This window comes from Acipenser ruthenus, chromosome 3 (genome assembly GCF_902713425.1).
Source record: "Acipenser ruthenus chromosome 3, fAciRut3.2 maternal haplotype, whole genome shotgun sequence".
Taxonomy (NCBI): Eukaryota; Metazoa; Chordata; class Actinopteri; order Acipenseriformes; family Acipenseridae; genus Acipenser; species Acipenser ruthenus.
This window is the reverse complement of record NC_081191.1, coordinates 12,855,271-12,875,331: the sequence shown is the minus strand read 5'-3', so window position 1 is coordinate 12,875,331 and position 20,061 is coordinate 12,855,271. Positions and strand designations below refer to the sequence as shown.

General features: G+C 37.2%; 1 protein-coding gene across 2 annotated transcripts in view; it reads left to right on the top strand.

The window, feature by feature from the left end:
- LOC117435835 (cyclin-dependent kinase 14) overlaps positions 1-20,061 on the top strand; it is a 198,424-nt gene that overhangs the window by 98,822 nt on the left and 79,541 nt on the right. For both annotated transcript variants that reach the window (XM_034059293.3, XM_034920855.2), the window contains 2 exons: positions 8,682-8,802; positions 16,810-16,903. In XM_034059293.3, the coding sequence (XP_033915184.1) occupies positions 8,682-8,802; positions 16,810-16,903 (215 nt within the window). The remainder of the gene's footprint in view (positions 1-8,681; positions 8,803-16,809; positions 16,904-20,061) is intronic.

Sequence of the window (20,061 nt, the reverse complement as noted above, 5' to 3'; positions counted from 1 at the left end):
AGATTGTCACTAATCTGGATGCGGTCAATGTAATACGCCAGTGCCCTAACTGGACATAACGTATGGAACTTTCTCTCCCTGTCAGACTGGAAAGGAGGTGGATGGAAGGTCCCCATTTCCATTGACTGGTTGATATGGAAAGCAGAAATGCCTTTAGGGAGAAAAGTAGGACTAGTGCGGAGAGTAACCTCAGTTCCTGCCTCTGCTAAAAAACAAACAGGCTTTCACCATTGAGAATGCTTGCATTTCCCCTACCCGCTTGGCGACAGTAGTAACAGTCAGGAAAGCGGTCTTTGACAGGAATTTCAGCTATGCTGAATGTAGGGGCTCAAATGGCGGTTCCAGCACTACATTAAGTCGCTAGCAAGGGACAAGGTCCTTTAGAGAGGGATTTAACACCCTTCAAATACTGTCCCAATAGGAAGTGCGCTCCTGGGGAGACCGAGTCCATTTTAATATGGCAAGCTGAGATAGCTGCCACGTAGATCTTAAGTGTGGAGGGAGATTTCCCTTCATCAAAAAGGTCGTTCAAAAATTGCAGTGTATCTGCCAGTCAGTGTCTCGGTAGTTCAAAAAGCTGACTGGAAAAAAACCACACATCTAGTGCAGTATACCGTCTGTGTACAGAGGCGGACCTAGTACAAGCAGACTGGGTTTCTGAAAGAAAAACAGAACATTATTAAAACTTGCTAAAAATGATATAGAATATTTTATTATTATATATATATATATATATATATATATATATATATATAAATATGAAAAGGCGCTAGCAGGAATTATCAAGTCAGGTAGAGCTGAGTAGTAAAGGAGAGAGTGTGAAAAATACAAGAAGGGACTGAATCCCGGGAGAGCCACTGGCTTCGCGCAGTACACATGGCCACGGAGGGGTTAATCAGAGCAAAATTATTTCAAAATATGAAATGAGAGAGAAAATATATCAGTTTTTCTCCGTAGTTATGACTAAAAAGTCAGAGCTCACTCCTTTTCCAGACAGGCTAAAAGAAAAATGGCTTTATGCGTCACTCGTATTTTCCTCCTGACAGAAAATCACAAGGATCTTTAAATGACCATGATAGAAATGAATATGAGTTTATGTACTTTTAATTCAAACCCCCTTCAGGGGGTGCTGGAGATTCTTAATGCATTTCTGCTCTCTTTTCCAATCTTCATGTTGTTTTTCTACTTGGTATGTGGAAATATGTTTTGTATTCTTTTTACCATGTCTGTTTTAGAAGTGTTACTGCACCATTTTTTAGTTGAATATTTTAGCCTCAACAGATATGCTTACAATGCTGTTGATTTTGTTAGGCCAGGTTGTCAGAAACTATATTCATTTGACAGGGTCTGCCTTTGATAGATTAATCTACTTTTGTTTAATAAAATGTGGTTAATTTATTTTGAAAACATAATTCATTAAAATATGACAGGGAAATAAGAAGGAGAATGCAAATCAGCCAAGCGTAAAAAGTATAATGCAAGTACACCTACCAGATTTGTAATTAGTAGATTGCATTGTACCAGTAACATTAGCTACTACTAATGTTTTCATTGTCAATTGTTACAAGCAAAGATTTTTCAATGATTTACTAATGTAGTTATTCTAAATATAAACCCTAAAGCAAATATTTTGTATTTTTGCATCATTCCAATTCAACATTCCTTCCATAGTTTTGCAATGTACATTAAGATGTTTTATTTTGGTGTTTTTTGTCAAGAAACTATTACCTGTTGGTTTAAGCTAAATTATTTATGTATTTATTTATTTATTGCATGTATATAGCGCTTTTTATACAAAAGTAGCACTGTACAGTACATAGCAGAAAAATAGAACAAACCACAATGCATTTGTATTGCATGTCACACATACAACTGCCACTGTCATACCATTTAAATAACAGTAACACATAATACAAAAGCAGCAATTTTAAAATTACATAAAAACCCACTGAGAGTCATTTTATAAAAGTGCATTTTTAGTCTTGACTTGAAAACTGTAACGGTCCCAGTTTTCCTGACAAACAAAGGCAGGGCATTCTATAATTTAGGAGCTCTACAAGAAAAAGCCCTACCTCCCGTGTTGCTTTTGTTGACCCTAGGAATATCTAGAAGCCCCACATCCTGTGATCTCAGATTGCAGTTTGGAAGATACAGGGTCAGTAACTCCAGCAAATGACTAGGTGCTAATCCATTCAGGGTCTTGTAAGTTGACAGCAAAATCTTAAAATCAATTCTGTATTGCACAGGAGCCAGTGTAAAGAGGCCAAAACCGTGGTAATATGTTCACTTTTCCTGGTTTTAATCAGAATACTAGCAGCAGTATTCTGAACAAGCTGCAAGCGGGATACAACACGTTTTGGGACACCAGAAAAAAGTTCATTGCAATAATCAATTCTAGATTAAACAAAGGCATGCATTAGTGTCTCAGCATCAGATACAGAAATAATTGGTCTAAGTTTGGTTGTATTTCTCAAATGGTGAAAAGATACTTTAGTAAGTGTCCTAATATGAGTCTCAAATGATCGATCAGGATCAAAGATGACCCCCAAACTCTTAATTTCTAGTTTAAGTTTTGATGAGAGACTGCAAGGGTCAAGCTCATGTAATCCTACATTCCTTTTAGTTGGTTTTGTGATCCCACTAGCATATCCTCTGTTTTATCAGAATTCAACATTAGAAAATTCTGTGACATCCAATGCTGTAAGGCAAGTTGCTAATAACACCCAGGCAGAAGAAATTCCTGGCTTTAGGGACAAATAAAGCTGGGTGTCATCAGCATAGCAATGGAAGTTCATTCCGTGTCTGTGGATAATATCACCTAACGGTAGCATATATAATGAAAACAGCAAGGGATCTAGAATGGAGCCCTGTGGAACACCACAGACAACTTCCAATAATGCCGATTTACCTCCCCAATAGAGACAAACTGAAAGAGAAGATTTGAACCAGGACAGGACAAGGCCAGACAGTCCTACTGTGCTTTCAAGACGGTTCAGTAGGATGGAATGGTCTACTGTATCAAAGGCAGCACTTAGATCTAGAAGAATTAATACTGATGGAAAGCCTGAGTCAGAGCTTAACAGCAGACTGTTCACAACTCTGACAAGGACCGTCTCGGTGCTGTGTGCAGCATGAAAACCATAATGAAACTTCTCGAATATACCATTAAGAGTTAGAAATTGTTATAATTGAATTGCAACAGCTCTCTCTAGAACCTTATCTAAAAATGGTTGCTTTGAGATTGGCCTATAGTTATTGAGGACTTTAGGGTCCAAATTGTGTTTCTTAAGCATAGGTTTTACCACAGCTACCTTAAGTGCTGAGGGAACTATGCCGGAGTAAAGTGAACCATTTATAATTTTTAAAATGTGGGTATTAATAACACCAAAAACATCTTTTAATAGCTTTGTAGGAATAGGATCAAGAGAGCATGTAGTAGCTCTCTTATGTTGAACTAGCTCTGTCAGTTCATGTAAGGTAATCAAAGAAAAAGCCCCCATAGTAGCCTTAATAGGTGTAGTTGGTAAAATTGTGCTGGAGTCCTCCTTAATAGAAGGTATCTGTGGAATCTCATTTCTGATGTCTAGTATTTTATTTTTAAAGAAATGCAAGAAGTCATTGCAGCTGTGAGAGGAGCCAATGTCAAGGGTAGGACTATCAGGGGAAGAATTAATTAATTTATCTAGGGTAGCAAAAAAAAGAAATCTAGGATTATTTTTATTTGTTTCAATTAAATTAGAATAATTTGATGATCTCGCCAACTCCTGAGCCTTCCTATATTTAACCAGGTGGCCCTTCCATGCGATGTAATGAACATGCAGTTTAGAGTCCCGCCATCTCCGTTCTAGTTTATGTCCCTCATATTTGAGTTGTGTTTCATAAATGATGGAGGTTGATTATCCCTCTTTGAATATTCTGTAACTTAATACTTTTTCGTAAGTGTAATGCAATGATACAAAGTATAGCACTGCATTACAGTACTGGAATATCACAGTAGTTACCCCTCTGATGACCAAACAGAGCAAAGAGATACCCACTTTCATGCAGTACAGTGTTTTATTTATTTCAGAGGAAAACTATGATTCTTGTACAGTGCATCACTCATGCGTATACATACAGTGCTACAGCAGTTATACACACAGCGCCAGCATCAGAGAGATCCTCACTGTGTGTTGGTGTTTAATTATTCACCTTTGTTCCTGTGTTCATGTTTATGGGAATGCAAGGTAAAAGCTTTGAACAAGCAAAATACTCAAAGCTCTTACTTTTTATATGGTCTTTTAAAACAAACTTTAAATTATAGATGTGATGTCAGCTCCCAAGCTCTGTCCTTTTCGTAAAAGGTGGCGATGCACTCCCCACAGTGTAACCATGACAACCACTCAGGGATCAGTCAAGAAGGTTACCTTCCCTGCTGAGCTGATTGAGTCTATCATACAGTTACAGTCGCCCCGACAATGCCCTGTATAAATATTACATCAATTAGTAAAGCACAAGTGATTAAATATGCTGTAAGTGGTATTATCAGAGATTGTGCATGACATTCAGCCTGCAAACTTAAAACATTGAAAATCTGTGGCATTTATTTTTGAAACACACCATAAAGAGAAAAAAAAATACTTGCAGTGTTTTTCACCTTTGCCAGAATTTTAATGTTATTGAGCTTCTCTTTGCTTTGACTGGTACCGTAATTTCTATGCCAAAAAGAGGTTCAGAAATGATTTACAAAATGATCCACAAAAAAAAAGTATTTTAAGGAATACTTTTTTAAGGACTTATTTTAAATTAAACTGTGATTTTAAAACTAAGAATACACTAATTGACTTTAAAACTATCTGAAAAGGTTGGACTTTGAGACTTTTGAATCAAAACAGGCCTTTCTGTCACACTGAGATTTAGAATATAACAATGGCAGTAATAGTAATAGACAGGGTGGCTGAAATCTTTGGTTTTAACATGCAGATACTAGACGTAAACTGTTCATGATTTGGGTAAATGTGAATTTGGAACAATTTATGTCCTTTTTTTTTTTTTTTTTTTTTTAAAAGCAGCAGCCACAAATTGACGCACATCATATGGCATAATAATTCTTGGGGCAAAATACCATATTTAATTTTTTTTTTTTACCAGACGAGGAAATAGCATGATATATGTCACCTGCTAAATGTGTGAAGCCAAGACTGATGTTCACTAAATATCCCATGGCAGATTTGCCGTTTTTCTTCATGGTTTGCCCTACAACCCAGTTTTTGCTGGCTAACCAGGATGTCGATCATCAATGTGTCAAACACTTATCAGAGAACATTGCCTGTAAACACAATAAATACTCATGTGCTGGAGAAAATCACCCAGATCCTTATTTACAGCAAATCCATGGCCACGGGTTGAGGCCTTGTAAATAGATTTCTGATAACTACAGTGCTGTACTGGATTTTACTTTCTTTGAGCAGCCTCTTGATCTTCAACTTTAGTAGCAATTTTTTTTAAAGGTAGAGACCAGAGTCAGAAGACTTTTAGAAACTCAGAAGCCCAATGACTGGTCCCTGTGTCCTTCAGTTTAGTGGTACAGCAGTTTATTTGGGACATATAGTTACTGTGTGTACAGCAGGATGTTTAAAACTGTCAATATTGTTGTACACAGTTTTCCCCTGCTAGTTCATACAGCCTGCATTTAACTGTCCTCCACAACTAAAACACTCAGAGGTGGTTTATATAGTAATACTAAAAGACGGAAGACATTCAGAAAGACTTTTTAGTTAAAACGTTTGTCAATACTAGACTTTGATAAAGAACTCATGGTACATTCTCGGTTGACAGCTGCTTCTAAATGCTAGTCTGAAGAAATACTGTGACAGATTTTCGCAAGGAACAGTCTTAAAAGTGTTGACAGTTCTGGAGGGGTGGTGATCCTTGAGGAATGGTAACGTGTCCACCAGAATGATTTATCTCTGACTTGTCTCTTTAGATCAGTGCTGTCCTGACTGCCCATGGTGACACTAACTCTGTTTGACTGTGTTATGGCTCTGTTTATGTTCATCACCTGCATGTTTTTTTTTTACAGCCTCCATGCATGGTTCAGGTGTTACTGGGCGTTTTTAAATACCGTATTCCTTCAAATTTAAGATGCCCTCAAATTTAAGACGCAGACCAAATTTCCTTCCCTCAATTTGAGGAAAAACTAAAACATCAAATACATATGCCTTCACAAAGATACAACCTCAATTACGCATATGGAGGCAGTTTGCGGCTGTCTGCTATCACACAGAGCATTACAGTTATGCGCTGCTTCTCATTCCCAGTCGTGATTACTCACACCTGTTTTTCTCCCAATTTGTGAACTGCGGTGTTGCTTGGCATGTCTAAAAATACAGGGGTCTGATCAGCATTTCCAATCTGTAGAAGCTGGTACTGTTTGTTAGAAACACTGCAATTGTAAAAGCTTCTCTTTGTGTTCCTCAGGAAGCTAATGATGCTTCTTTGAAAATGTCTGCCTGTATGTCATGAATGAGATGATGAATCGAGATCGGGCAGTAACGGTTTGGTTTGTCTTTTCTCAGCAGTAAGTCACGTTGCTGCTTGTGTATTTGGGCAGTGATGTCTTTGTTCGTCTTTTCTCCGCAGTCAGTCACATTGCTATTTGTGTACTTGGGTAGTCACTTCTTTTGTTGCCGATTTTAATACACGCATCACTATACTATACTATACTCGAATTTAAGACGCAGGCTATTTTTGAGAAGAAAAAAATGGTTTAAAAGGTGTGTCTTAAATTCGAAGGAATACGGTAGATAATTTAAAATGTACATTACCAGAATGATTCATAAATCACCTGGCCTTCACATAGGGATGAAAAATGTAATGTTATAATTAAGGCATTCTTCCATTATATATCAGTTGTTCCAGCGGTACTGGCTGAAGTAATGATATGTCATCCTCTTCTGTATTTAACATTACCTCATAAGCCATTAAAAAAAATCTTTCCCCAGGGAAGTGAATCCTTGACTGAATAGCATCATCTGTGAATATAAATTGAAATCTAAAGGTAAACCAAACAGGTCATTGTCGAGTAAAAAAAAAAAAAAAAAGCACGAGGGATTTGAGAAAAGACAGCAAATGTGATCATATCTTACCGTTCTGTATGTTCAGTGCAGTCAGACTGTTTCCTTCCTTTGCAAGCACAACTGAGTACAGGAGTTGCAAATAAAAAATAAACTTGCCTTTTTAGTTTTTTTTACAGTTGACTTAAATTTGGTCCTGCAGGTAACCAATTCCTTGAAAATGTAAATGCAGAGTATTTTATTCTTTTGAAGAATTAGTCCAATCCTCAGATTTAAGCTGCAAGTGTGTAAGTGATAAAGTGTGTGCTTTGTAGCGCTAAGTGCCAATGCTAATATCATTAATATAGGACTTCAATGTGACTGTGCTTTAAACTAAGATGGTTTACGTTAATTCCATTTGCATCAGCTACTTTAACTCCAATAGCGTTCTGTTTTTTAAAGTAATGATTTTGAAATAAGTCATCTAATTAAAACTTAGATTGCATTATACAAATATGCATATTAACTCAACATACTATTGTTACTAAAAAGACCTACCTCCCACAATAGAGACAGGGAGCCAATATTTGAACAGCTTCCATCCCATAATGTTTTACCTATCGCCCTGATACTAACAATATCTATAGATACTTTACCAGTGCTCCCCATCTGATCATCATACACGAACACCATGTGCATCACATACAGTTAGTATACTGTATGTGAAAGCTGTTTGGATTATTCTGCATCTCTATTATCCCAGGATAAAGAAATATACAAAATAACCTTGAAAGAGCAGGCTTGATATGTTTCATTTTCCTTAGATGGATTTCTTTTATTTTTCTATTTTTGATGCAGTGATGATTGCTACAGCAGAGTAAACCACAGTGTGTAATCTTGAGTTTTAGTCACATAATAGGGGACCATGAATCCAACCCAGGAGACCAGCTGTGCTCCTTCAATATCATCTTGAAGATTTGTTTTAAAGCTATTGTCAGCTAATTCATTCATGTATTTAATTATCCCCCACTGTGGATGCATATTCCCAGCAATGAGGATACACTTTGCTGTCAGTGTATCTGAAGAACTGCTCATTACACTGAGGTGAAACTTTGCTAAGAAATTCTTTAGCACATGTAATTGAGAGTATCAGAGTCAGGGGTTATAGGTCAGTCTGACTTCAGCTCACACTTACATTTATTAATATATACTGTAAACCATGTCCAATTGTGGTAGAGATAGGTTAAGATGTTCTTACTGAAGTTATCATGTGTAACCGAATCTGTGGAAATACAGAGGAACGTGTCTGTCTGTCTGTCTGTCCTTACAGATCTGGTAATCTACTTCTTCGTGATACTAAATTACATTTACAGCCGAGACAGGGCTGTATTTCAAACTGTATTCTGTAACAGCGAATGGTAAACCAACAATTCATATGCCAATACCAACTCTTTCCAGAATGCTCAAATGTGAAGTTAGGATCACCTTGGATACGGCTGGATTACAGGACTTAAGGTTGATATACTGCAAGTGTTTTCAGGGTGGATTGTTTCAGGTTCATGAAAGAAGATAAAATTGTCCTCTGCGTCACCTTTTCTTGACATTCCTTTTGTCGGTGAATTAAATATCACTGTTGTTCTCTTACAGGTCTTGCCAGAGCCAAGTCGGTCCCTAGCCACACATACTCTAACGAGGTGGTAACCCTCTGGTACAGACCTCCAGATGTTCTCCTGGGCTCCACAGACTACTCCACCAGCCTTGACATGTGGTAGGTACAGTGACCTCTCAGAGAAGCAATCCATCTATTGGATTCCACTTTTTCCTGACCCATACAGAAAAACACAAGCAGGGAATACAGTGTCATTAATCTTTCAAAAGTAAGCGAGACGGTTGATGAAACTGATTTAAGAGATCTTACATACAGCTGCACTGCTTTTAAATGAAGTAATAATACCAGAGGCAGCACTGCATACTAGATAATGGACCGTGACCAATTTTTCTTTTTCTTTTTTCTTTTTAATTAGCTTCTTATATTTCATTTTAGAAATATGTGTTACTCGTAAAACACTGAAATTGTGTGAGGTAAAAAAAGGCTCTGTAAACAAAAGTAATTGATAGATGTGTGGCATCTTATAGAACATGCTGTTTTATTGTATACTTCTTAAAAGATTCAACAAGAATGGTTTAAGAGAGGTAATGTGTTTTCTGGATATAATGTGTGTTTATAATTGGAAATTACAGTCTGGCTCTGGGGGATGGCAGCTTGGTTTAATGTATTTTCTTTTCTTAGGGTTCACGTTGTTTTGTGCAGATTATGTAAAAAGGCTTTGGAATAATATTGATGAGAGATGGCTGTTTCCCTGTGGTGCAAAGTCATACAATAAGCAAGAGGGATTTTTAATTTGCGAATGAAGCAAGGAGCTGCTTAAATGTCTTCTGACAGTCTGAAGGATTTCCTGCCTGTTCTGCTTTTAGTCCTTACAGTGGGAAATACTAAACGCCCTATGGCGGAAAGACTTCAGAGATGATAAATGAGCTGTGACACTGTCTGAGGACTAGTCAGAGTGGGGGCAGCAGCTTCCAAGGACACCAGCTGTATCAAACTGTGGGCAATTAGTGACCATTGGGGAATGGGGGAAGCAGGTGGACGTGACTGCAGGTTACTTTTACACTTCACTGAGAACTGCAGGAAATGGAGACAGTAACTAACAGCTAACGTTCTGTGCATATGAGTGACAGTTACTTAAGAAATATAGCATTAAAATCACAGGACTTAATTTACCTTCAACCCCAATCGCTTCTGTGAGCAGTCTTTATTGCAACTTGCATAAATAAAGACATGCATCAGGAATTGATGTTCATAATTTAACCTTCATTAAGATTCTGTCTAAACCCAGTAGAAAGTGTTTTTTTTTTTGTTTTTTTTTTAAAGAGATGTAAAATATATAGAGAATTTAGTTCTGCATCAAAATTCTCCTGACCTTTCAGACTGCTCTTTTAAAGAGATTGAAGAGTAGTATCTTGTTATGCGGATTTCAGCTCTACAGCTCATCAATTGGCAGTAACAATCTGTGCTCGAAAGGAAGCTGGGTATATGTGAAGTGCAGCATGCTATTAACTGGATCTGTCAGTGGCACTGGCAACTTGATGAATGACACCAATATTGAATTTGACTTAAGGACTATAGCTTTGACTATAGCTTTTCATAATCATTTTGCAAAGATACAGGGTGAGAATTAGTCTATGATTATTACCCTTAATTCCTTAAGGGTTGCAGGAAAGTCTTTTGCTCATATTGTCCCATAAAGTGGTCAGCGTTCCTTGTGAAACACCAGTAAATTGTACATGCTTTCATACTGACGCTTCTGAGAACAGAGAACCCGTTAACAAGTCGTAGGCATTTTCCAATATCATTTGACCAATTTATGAACATGTACATCTTGGACAACCCCAACTACATACCTAGCCATCATACAGTTTATCTTGTTACAAAATTAATGACATTGACAAATTCTTGTTGAAACAACTGTCAAGTATTACAACTAAGGGTTGGACCAAATCAAAGTCAGCACTTCGTGAACGAGGACGCGAAAGCATTCGCGGTAATAAAACACAAGAAAAATTCCAAGCGAAATCTTGCGGAACCAAAACAAGCCCTTTTCGCCCTTCAAAAATCAGCTATTGCTTGTTGACTACAAGTGTGTTGAGAAGGGGGAGTGGTTTGCTGTCGCCCGACCAAATCTACTCAATTCCAGCTATCAATCACATCGCAAGACTTTCGCAGGACCAGATTTTATAGTCATTTTCAAAGTTGTCGAAACTATCACGTATAAAGCAAATAGTAAAAAAAAATAACACCAAACATCCTGATATTTGCAAAAAAAAAAAACAGTACATGCCTCAAGACGCTCCACTGACCTCATATCAAACACTTGCACACATCACTGAATTTAAAATTAATAATTTACAGTATCAAATATTATTATATGTATTATTCCTATTATTATCACAATATATGTTGTGTTTGTTGCACCCTTAAACGAAACACGCACAAGACCATTTTCTTCTTTTAGCCTTCTACTTTTTTTTTTTTTGCCACATTTTGAGTTAAATGTTTAATAAAGCAATACATATTATTTCTTCAATACGTACAAACAATAAACTATTTTCTACTCATGGAGAGCTTTGCGTGGAGCAGTGTCTCTTTCAGTGATGGTAAAGCTTTTTAGATATATTTTCTTTTATTTCTGTATATTTTTTATTTTTAAGTCCATGGGCATACTTGCACGTCATCTGTGACGACACATACGTCTGTTCAAATGATTCATTTCTTAAAGGCACAGTGCTCCATTACATTGAACTTCGATCAAACTCAAGGCTAGCAAATGTAAACAAATTAGAATACTAATAAAGAACGTATGAATGTTTTAACCACTTTAAAGATATTAACTTTTAGTTTTTAACATTTGGTCACTCAACATGTAGGCCTACACAGAAACATTACATGAAGCCCAAAAATCTGTGTAGATAACAAAATTACATAATACCTATAATGGTAGCCTAACTGACATCTCAGACGCATCAAGATTACGTTTTTAAATTTGCTTTGGGTTTGACAGAAGAAATAATAATAATAATAATAATAATAATAATAATAATAATAATAATAATAATAATAAAAAAATACAACTACTCGACTCTGTCCTTTAAAAAAAAAAAAAAAAAACATCTGTTTTTTTTTCTTTTTTTTCACGGCACTGGATAGCTTTTCATTCGACTTCTTATTGTATAATATGTACCGGTACTGATTCTGGTGACAGTGTTACGTTGGTTTTTGGATGTTATATTCATCGACCTTTTTTTTGTTTTTTTAAATCTTCGTTCTTGTGCAGTTACTGTACAACCTTGTGCACAACAGGGCAGTCGGGTATGAGGATGCTGGCATTGCATGGTGCTGACACAAAAATACAAATACAAAAATGATGAAAACAACGTGGCATGCTTTCATAACAGTGACAGAACAATGCAGCACGATGCTGCAGACGTTGTGGAAACTAGGTAATTACCTTACAGAGTGTTCAAGAGTGCTTCAGGAGTTTTACGAATTCTGTGGAAATTGATGAAAGTGGCATGGGAATTAATAATACATGGGAGAAAGTGGGCGGCAAAGAAAGCTGTGGAAGATGCAAAGGCTGCCCTTCGAATGAGTTCAGCATGGAAGAGGGGGTCTTGGTCTCAGTTCAGCTCCTCCTACATGGCACAAGGCAGCCCCAGCTCAAAGGAGGAAGCTGGTAGTCAACGAGGTGCAAAAGCAGGAGGAGAGGATGAGGTGTATAAAGGCCATTTCCCAGGCCAAGCAGGGAGAATGGATGAGATGGGAGAGTGTGGAACAGCGCAAGATTGGCTGGCAAGACCTATGATCAGTGGAACAGAGCAGGATCAGTTGCCTCATCAAGTCAACATATGATGTTCTCCCATCACCACAGAACCTAAACCTCTGGGTAGGAGAGGATCCCTCATGTCCTTTGTGTTCAACACCTGCAACATTAAGGCACATTTTGACAGGAGGTAAGGTGGCTCTTAGCCAAGGACGGTTTACTTGGCGCCATGACCAGGTGCTGTGATGTTTGGCCTTAGCATTGGAAGACAAGCGTAACATGACCAATAAGTTGCCACCTGTTCCATCAAAACATTACACACAAAAGACAACATTCCTCCACCCAGGACAGCAACCACCAAGAAAAGGTGTTAAAACCAATCCTCGCCCAGGACAACTGGAAGCTGCTAGAGACTGGAAAATGCTGGCAGATGTTGTTCAACGGCTTATTTTTCCACCTGAGATTGCCACCACTAACCTTCGACCAGATATTGTCTTGTGGTCTGGATCAGCACGCCTAATAATACATGGGAGCTCAAGCTGTTTTATCACAAACTAAAAATGTTTTGAGCACCTTTTAATTATTAATTGAATGAATTTGTGTAAGGAGTTCGGGTGAACTTCCCATTATATTCTGAGAGACGCTTTTGCCCTAAACTCTCCTTCTGTTTTTAGTTAGCAATAACCTATTAGACTTTGCCAAGTTATGTGATTGCTGCATTAAAGAGAGCTATAATGTGGCGCAGTGGTTAAAGTCCAGGGCTTGTAAACAGAAGGTCAACGGTTCAAATCCCACCTCTGGCACTGACTGACTCACTGTGACCCTGAGCAAGTCACTTAACCTCCTTGTGCTCCATCCTGCAGATGAGATGTTAAATCAGTGTCCTATTGTAAGTGACTCTGCATATAATGCACACCTCTGTAAAGCGTTTTCTGATGATGGTACACTACGAAAGGTGTTATATAAAGATATTATAATATGTCTGTAGTGCTGAACTTGTGGATTAGGCTTAATGCATTCATCATAAAGTAAGTTTTTGTTTGTCTGAATATGATGTATTCAGGTTCCCTGTACTTAATGGAGCTGTAATCAGAAACAGTACTGTGTGATTCCTTTATCCCCTTCATTGTTAATAATCACCAAGGGACAGGTTCAGGGGAGTTATTTCTTGCATAGTAAATCGTATTTGATTGCTGTTAAATTAAAATACATTTGTAATGTGGGGGGGGGGGCTTTCAACCCCCCCCTCGTCTTTTTTCACACTGCGGATCCACAGCGAAGCCACCAGACCTATAGTGCTGGAGGACAACACAGATCTGAATGGCTCCACTGCAGACCCGCAGGAACCCTATCAGCCACAGGGGTCACTGGTGCGTGATGAACCGTGGATTCCCCTGCAACCTAAGCCCTCCTTACCCGGGCAGCGCTCAGCCAGTTGTGCGCCACCCCCTGGGAACTCTTGGTCATGGTCGGCAATGACATAGCCTGGGTTCTAACCTGCGATCTCCAGGCTATAGGCCGCATCCTGCACTCCACGCGGAGTGCCTTTACTGGATGCACCACTCGGGAGCCCATCAGATTATTTTTACAATTTCCAAATGGGAACCTGGTAAGATCCTACAGGGAAACAACAAATATTAGTGTGTTGTGAATATACAATCGGTTCCTTGTTAATGTCAACTCCAGGATGCTGGACGAGGGGAGACGTTTTTTCAACCCTAACCCTAACCCTGCACTGACACGGGGGCAATGTCACTCACTCACACACACACACACACACACACACACAATATCATGAAAGAAACAGGGGCAATGTCTCTCACTCACACACACACACACACACACACACACAATATCATGAAAGAAACAGGGGCAATGTCTCTCACTCACACACACACACACACACAATATCATGAAAGAAACAGGTGGAAATTATTCGGGGAAAAAAAGCCTGGATGTTTACTTGACAAAAAAAAAAAATTCTGTATGATTCATAGCTCTATTACTGTAGTGCATAATATAAAATCAATGCAATAAAGTAAACTTTTAAAATAGTTTCACCTTACAGATAACCAGAACTTCTCTAAATGTGCTGCAGTCTGAAGTAGAACATTATCCATCCATGCCTTTCTTTTAAACACAATCAAGGGGCCTTCCATGCTTTCAAGAATGGACAAACCACAGCTCCTTTTTAAGCTAAATCTATTTCTATGAACAACTGTTTTAAGTAGCCTACATGTATTCGTCTTTAAGGGATGTCAATGTATTATTTATTTATTTTATTTTTTAATTTTTTTAATTACACATACCCCCCTTTTAGCATGCCATTTGATGTGTATTCTAAAGTCTACATGGAAATACATTTCAGTGGCTCAGCAAGACCAAATTACATATTTTGAATGCACACTTCTACAAATCTGTTTCTACAGTGCCTGAAAAAAGAAGTAAAGGGGAAGGCTTGTTAAAAACTACAGTTTTATTTATTTGTTAATCACACTGACTGACTGACACTATTCCATATGAAACTTAATGCAATATAAATTTCTAAGTACCATGAATACGGGTCCCTTTTCATCTCCAGTAATGCAGTATTATCAATACTCATTAGACATCAAACAAATAGTTTTCAAACTGTGCGGGTACTTTACAGCAATACTGTTTTCCAAGACAACACCTGTATCTGTCTTTTTTTTTGATAATACTCAACATTTTTTTAACTCATTTTATTTCCAAGCAATGCATAAAATGTGCTCTTTGGAAACCGTCACACAGTAACATGCTGTCATATGTTTCCTAAAGCAGAAAGTTTGGTCTCTGTATTGGAAATGAAACTAGACAAATTCATAGATATGTACCTTTGTAGTGGCTTAATGAAAGCATATCATTTTGAATGGAATATGTGAAGTAACTTGTACAGAAATATGAAAGGAACCTACGAGTTATACTCAATCCACATTGCGCACCAAACTCTTCCTGTGTCATCTGCGTTTTTATTATTAGCCCCTTTTCCATGCTTACATTGATTCATAAGCATTAATACAAACACCACAGCAGTTAGGTTTCTTCCAAACGTGTGTGTGTGCTCTGCACAAGGTTTTTTATCAGCTTGTGGCGCTTTTTTTTTTGGACCCCGACTCTGGAATTGCGTTACTTGGGTCCTCGATGTAACTTGAAATTCTTCATCTCAGTTAACTTGTTCAAATGTACCATGGAATTGCTTACAAGCTCACAACACAGCAAAATAAAATAAGGAAATGCATGAATTAGAAATTCTGTATGTTATAAAACAGGCACCTTTCTTACTGCAGTTGGTACAATCATGGGTCCAGCTTTTGTTTGTTTCTCAAGCAAGTCTTTGCGCTTCAACCAAATGCCATCAGCACTGACAATGAACCTGAGTAGCTTTCAAATTTTCTTAGGCTAACCATAGATTGGATAAGGCTTTGTTGTGTGCATTTTTCTCGTGTACTATTGCCTAGTAAATTAAGACATAGTATTCTGGGAGGTGTAGTTTTTATTGGATATTTCAGGGGTGGCAGGTGCCACCCTCCCTCTGGCATCGCCACTGCCTCTGAGTATTTTAATATTTTACTGAGAAAACGTGAACTGTAATATTATTATTATTATTTTTTTTTTTTTTTAGAAGTTCATAATATTTTAAATGCATAATTGTTAAAAATCTAATACATAATATACTCTGAATACGCCGGTACATAAAATAATGAGAATTGCTACACTATTCATCAGGTGGACAAAAATGGAAACATCTTCTGTATGAAGCACATGATGATGGTTCAGGAGGATGCAGCAGTCTTCCAGATCAATTTAAACACCTTGCACACTTGTCATATTGAATCAGTGCTGCACAGGCAGGCAGCCCATGATATCACCCTATTTACAGTGTTATGGCAGGTGTTTCAGTATAGCTGTCTTACCCTGTAAGTTCCACAGTACCCATATACAGCTGTGGTCAAAAGTTTTACATCACCTATAATTTTAGGATTGAAACAATGAAAATATTAACATAATAGAATATCATGTATTCAAAGAAACTACAGAATTATATCACAAAAGTCTACTGGAAGCCATAATAGAATAACAGTATTTCATGTTAGATTTTTAAATGTCACATCTTTTTATTTTTGTCAGTTTTTCGTTAAGTATATGGAAAACTACAAAGCTGTAGGTAATTCAATATGTTGACGTAACATTATTCAGCAGGTTTCATTCTACTTTATGAAGCAACATGTGTTAAATCTGTAGGGTGATTAAAAACTTTTGGCCATAGCTGTAGATGCTTGTTTTGTTCTTTGTCTGAGGTACTTGCACTCGTCCTATCAATTCCGTTTACAAACTTGTTAAGTTGTATTAATGTGTGTCTCCTTGTTTTCTTGCAGGGGAGTAGGATGCATCTTTGTAGAAATGATCCAAGGAATTGCAGCATTTCCAGGAATGAAGGATATCCAAGACCAGCTTGAAAGGATATTTTTGGTAAGTCATTTTTAAAATGTGTACCTGGTGAAGGTTTTTTGTGTTTTTTTTTTTTTTTCTTTGTGTCCCAGCCATATTTTGTTAAATATTTCATTTCAAATTTTCATACAGGATTCTTAGAATCTTCATGTCTTGGATTACAAATGTCATAATGGAATTACTATGTGGCTGGTGATTAGTGCTCTGTTCTCATTCTGGTTAAACAGTTTTGCCTTCCAATTTTCTGAATGTGTCCAAAAAGAGCTATGGACACCTTGGTGCAAAATGCTTTTGTGTAATGTGTCGCTTTGCCATATTGATGTGTGGTGTCATGCCTCGAGTGAATAACAATGTGGCGCTGCTAGCAATAGATTAGCAGATTATGAATATTTAAGGGGGTGGATAAGATGTCTGAGGACTAAAGATCACCTTTACTGTCCTTATTTGTACTAAATGGCTTATTCATATCATGCAGTATCATGAGATGAGACCTACTAGATCCTGTTTGTATTAGCACTGTATTTGTGTCCCTATTCACAAAGCTTTAACTAAAAACACTGGGTTCAATTCAGTAAAGCAGAAGAATGCAAGTTTGAGATTGGCTGGTTTAAGAAAACGATTGCAGGTGAAAAACTAATAATAAAATAAAAATAAATATTTAACTGGAAACTAATGTTAAATATTTCTGTATTGTCATTTATTGAACTGAGCCCTGTTTCTTTTAAGCCAACAGCAGTCAAGAATATTATGCATATCAAACACAGTATATCGTACCAGGCTAAAAGAGATTATAGTTAAAGAAATAATTCCACAAATCTTTCCTGCTATGGATTTCCATTCACTATGCAGATCCCACAGGGGGGATTTTCAAAATAGTTATTATTATTATTATTATTATTATTAATATTATTATTATTATTATTATTATTATTTATTTCTTAGCAGGCGCCCTTATCCAGGGTGACTTACAATTGTTGTACATTATTTTTACATACAATTACCCATTTATACAGTTGTTGTGTTTTTTTGTTTGTTTTTTTTATTGTATCAAGCTGTGGCAATGTGCCCCACCCCTGTGTGCATTTCTGTGTTGTATGTTGCGTGTGGTGTGTTAATGTTGGTGTATAGATATGGCTGCATGGGATATAAATGGGTGTGTGTAGCACGAGTTATTTAAAATGTATAATTGTATTTAGGCACGGGATTGCACTTCACTTCACGTGCATTTAAAGTATGTAATAATATGTGAGCACGGGGTTGCACAGAATTAGTTCACATGCTGGGATTCAAGTGGATAATTAATTAGTAATTGAATCCTGGCACAACAGTATATATAGATGCACATTTCACTCACTCTGGGTTGTGTGTTCGGTGAGTGGAGAACGGGTGTGGAGAGGAGGTAAAAGAAACTCAAATAATAAGTGTTTAGACTCACCGTGTTTGTTTGTCTGTTCGTCCAGTTTGTTTAGTGTTAATCAGTTTTGTTTGTCTATTTATTTTGGCCTCAAGTGCCGTGTCCTGTTTTCTGTTTAAACCTTTTATTTTGTTTAATGAACGTACTGAGCGCAGCAATTGCAGTTCAGTTTCACTCATCACTACTGCCTCTGTGTGTGATTCTTTCTGGTCTGACGTCATCACTGCAGCTAGCCTGTCACACAAGCTCACTGTATAGTAACGATATCTTTTAGTAGCAAGTGATTTTCAAACTAAATATGTTAACCAACCACCACATAGTCTGCTTATTTATTTACTGTACCACGTCAAAGACGTGTTAAACTTTGCAGATGCACATATAACCCCCTGCATGCTATTCTCACGGGAGTGACAAATTTGGACTCGCTTGATTTCCACGTGGAAATCGCGGGATAAGCAGCTGGGTGGTTAATGCTTTGAAATTGAGTCGATGAGGTCATTAATGAGCGCATTTCTCATTAAAAAGCTTAATTATTGCAGGTCACGTACATCACTTCCTGTCTCAACGACTAGATAAAGTGAACTCGTTAATCAAAATGCATGTTAACAAGATCAAGAAAAATGAATAGAAGCATAATTCGCTGTTATGGAAACTACTAGTGTACAGGAAGACGACTCTCCCACAGCGAGCAGAAGCCAAATGGAAATAAAAAATAAAGGGAATATCTGTTTTGTGTATAATTTCTAAAATTCATTTAATATTGTGCATTTTGTCAAATAAAATAAAATGTACAGTAGAGGTCAGTTGTCATATAATGTACGTATCCAGATTGGCTCAGATAGGCTACAGCTGCATTGATCATTTGTGTAACAATACACTAAGTGCAAATAACAGTATATCATTGTATTTAACAATACAACAAGTGTTCCGTAAGGTTGCAAATGATGAAAACAAGTGAATAAATGTAATTCATAACCACAACTATAGAAAAGGCTTAAATATGCATAACTACAAATATTGAATTCTCTAGGTGGTCTGTAAGAAATTGACCTCTGGTCCTGTACACTATCTCTGTATCGTCTGTGTCACGGCTGCAGTCTGTTAAATTTCTGTTTCAAGGTGAATTATATACTCTTTCATTAATTAGAACCTTCCTTTTCCAAGTACAAATTAAATGCTGGTAAATTATGACAATTAACACGGATTTCCTTTTAAATTCCCACGCAAACAAAATAAATAGTCACAAGAAGCAGTGCTCGTTAAAATATTAACATAATTTCGGAAATCACATTACCACAATTCTTTAATAACGAGATAGGCATAACAAACGCTTGAAAATGCCAAAATCAATGCTACATACCGATTTGTTGATTAACACTGGAGTTATCATTTATGACCTTTTGAAAATCCTGCCCCACGTGTGGTATTAAGCACATTTTATTGCAAACATGTATTTTAATTTGATAGTTATATATGTTGAATCATACTAGATTAAAGACAGTTCTCAGTTTGCATTCCTTACTCAGGTAGTCTGACTGTTTCATTTCCTATGTAATTGGAACTCAGGAGTGTCTGTTGTGTCAAAGCATATATAAAGGAACATTTTTTATTTGCTTATTTGTACATTAAAGATACTTAATAGTTTTGTGGGATAATACTGTTTACACAGCCTGCATGTCCATCTTTAGGGTTTTTTTTTTTTTGTCAGCCAGTAACTGTTCTGTTGGAGAGGGGAGTGGCACTGCCGGTTGTGCAAACCCATATG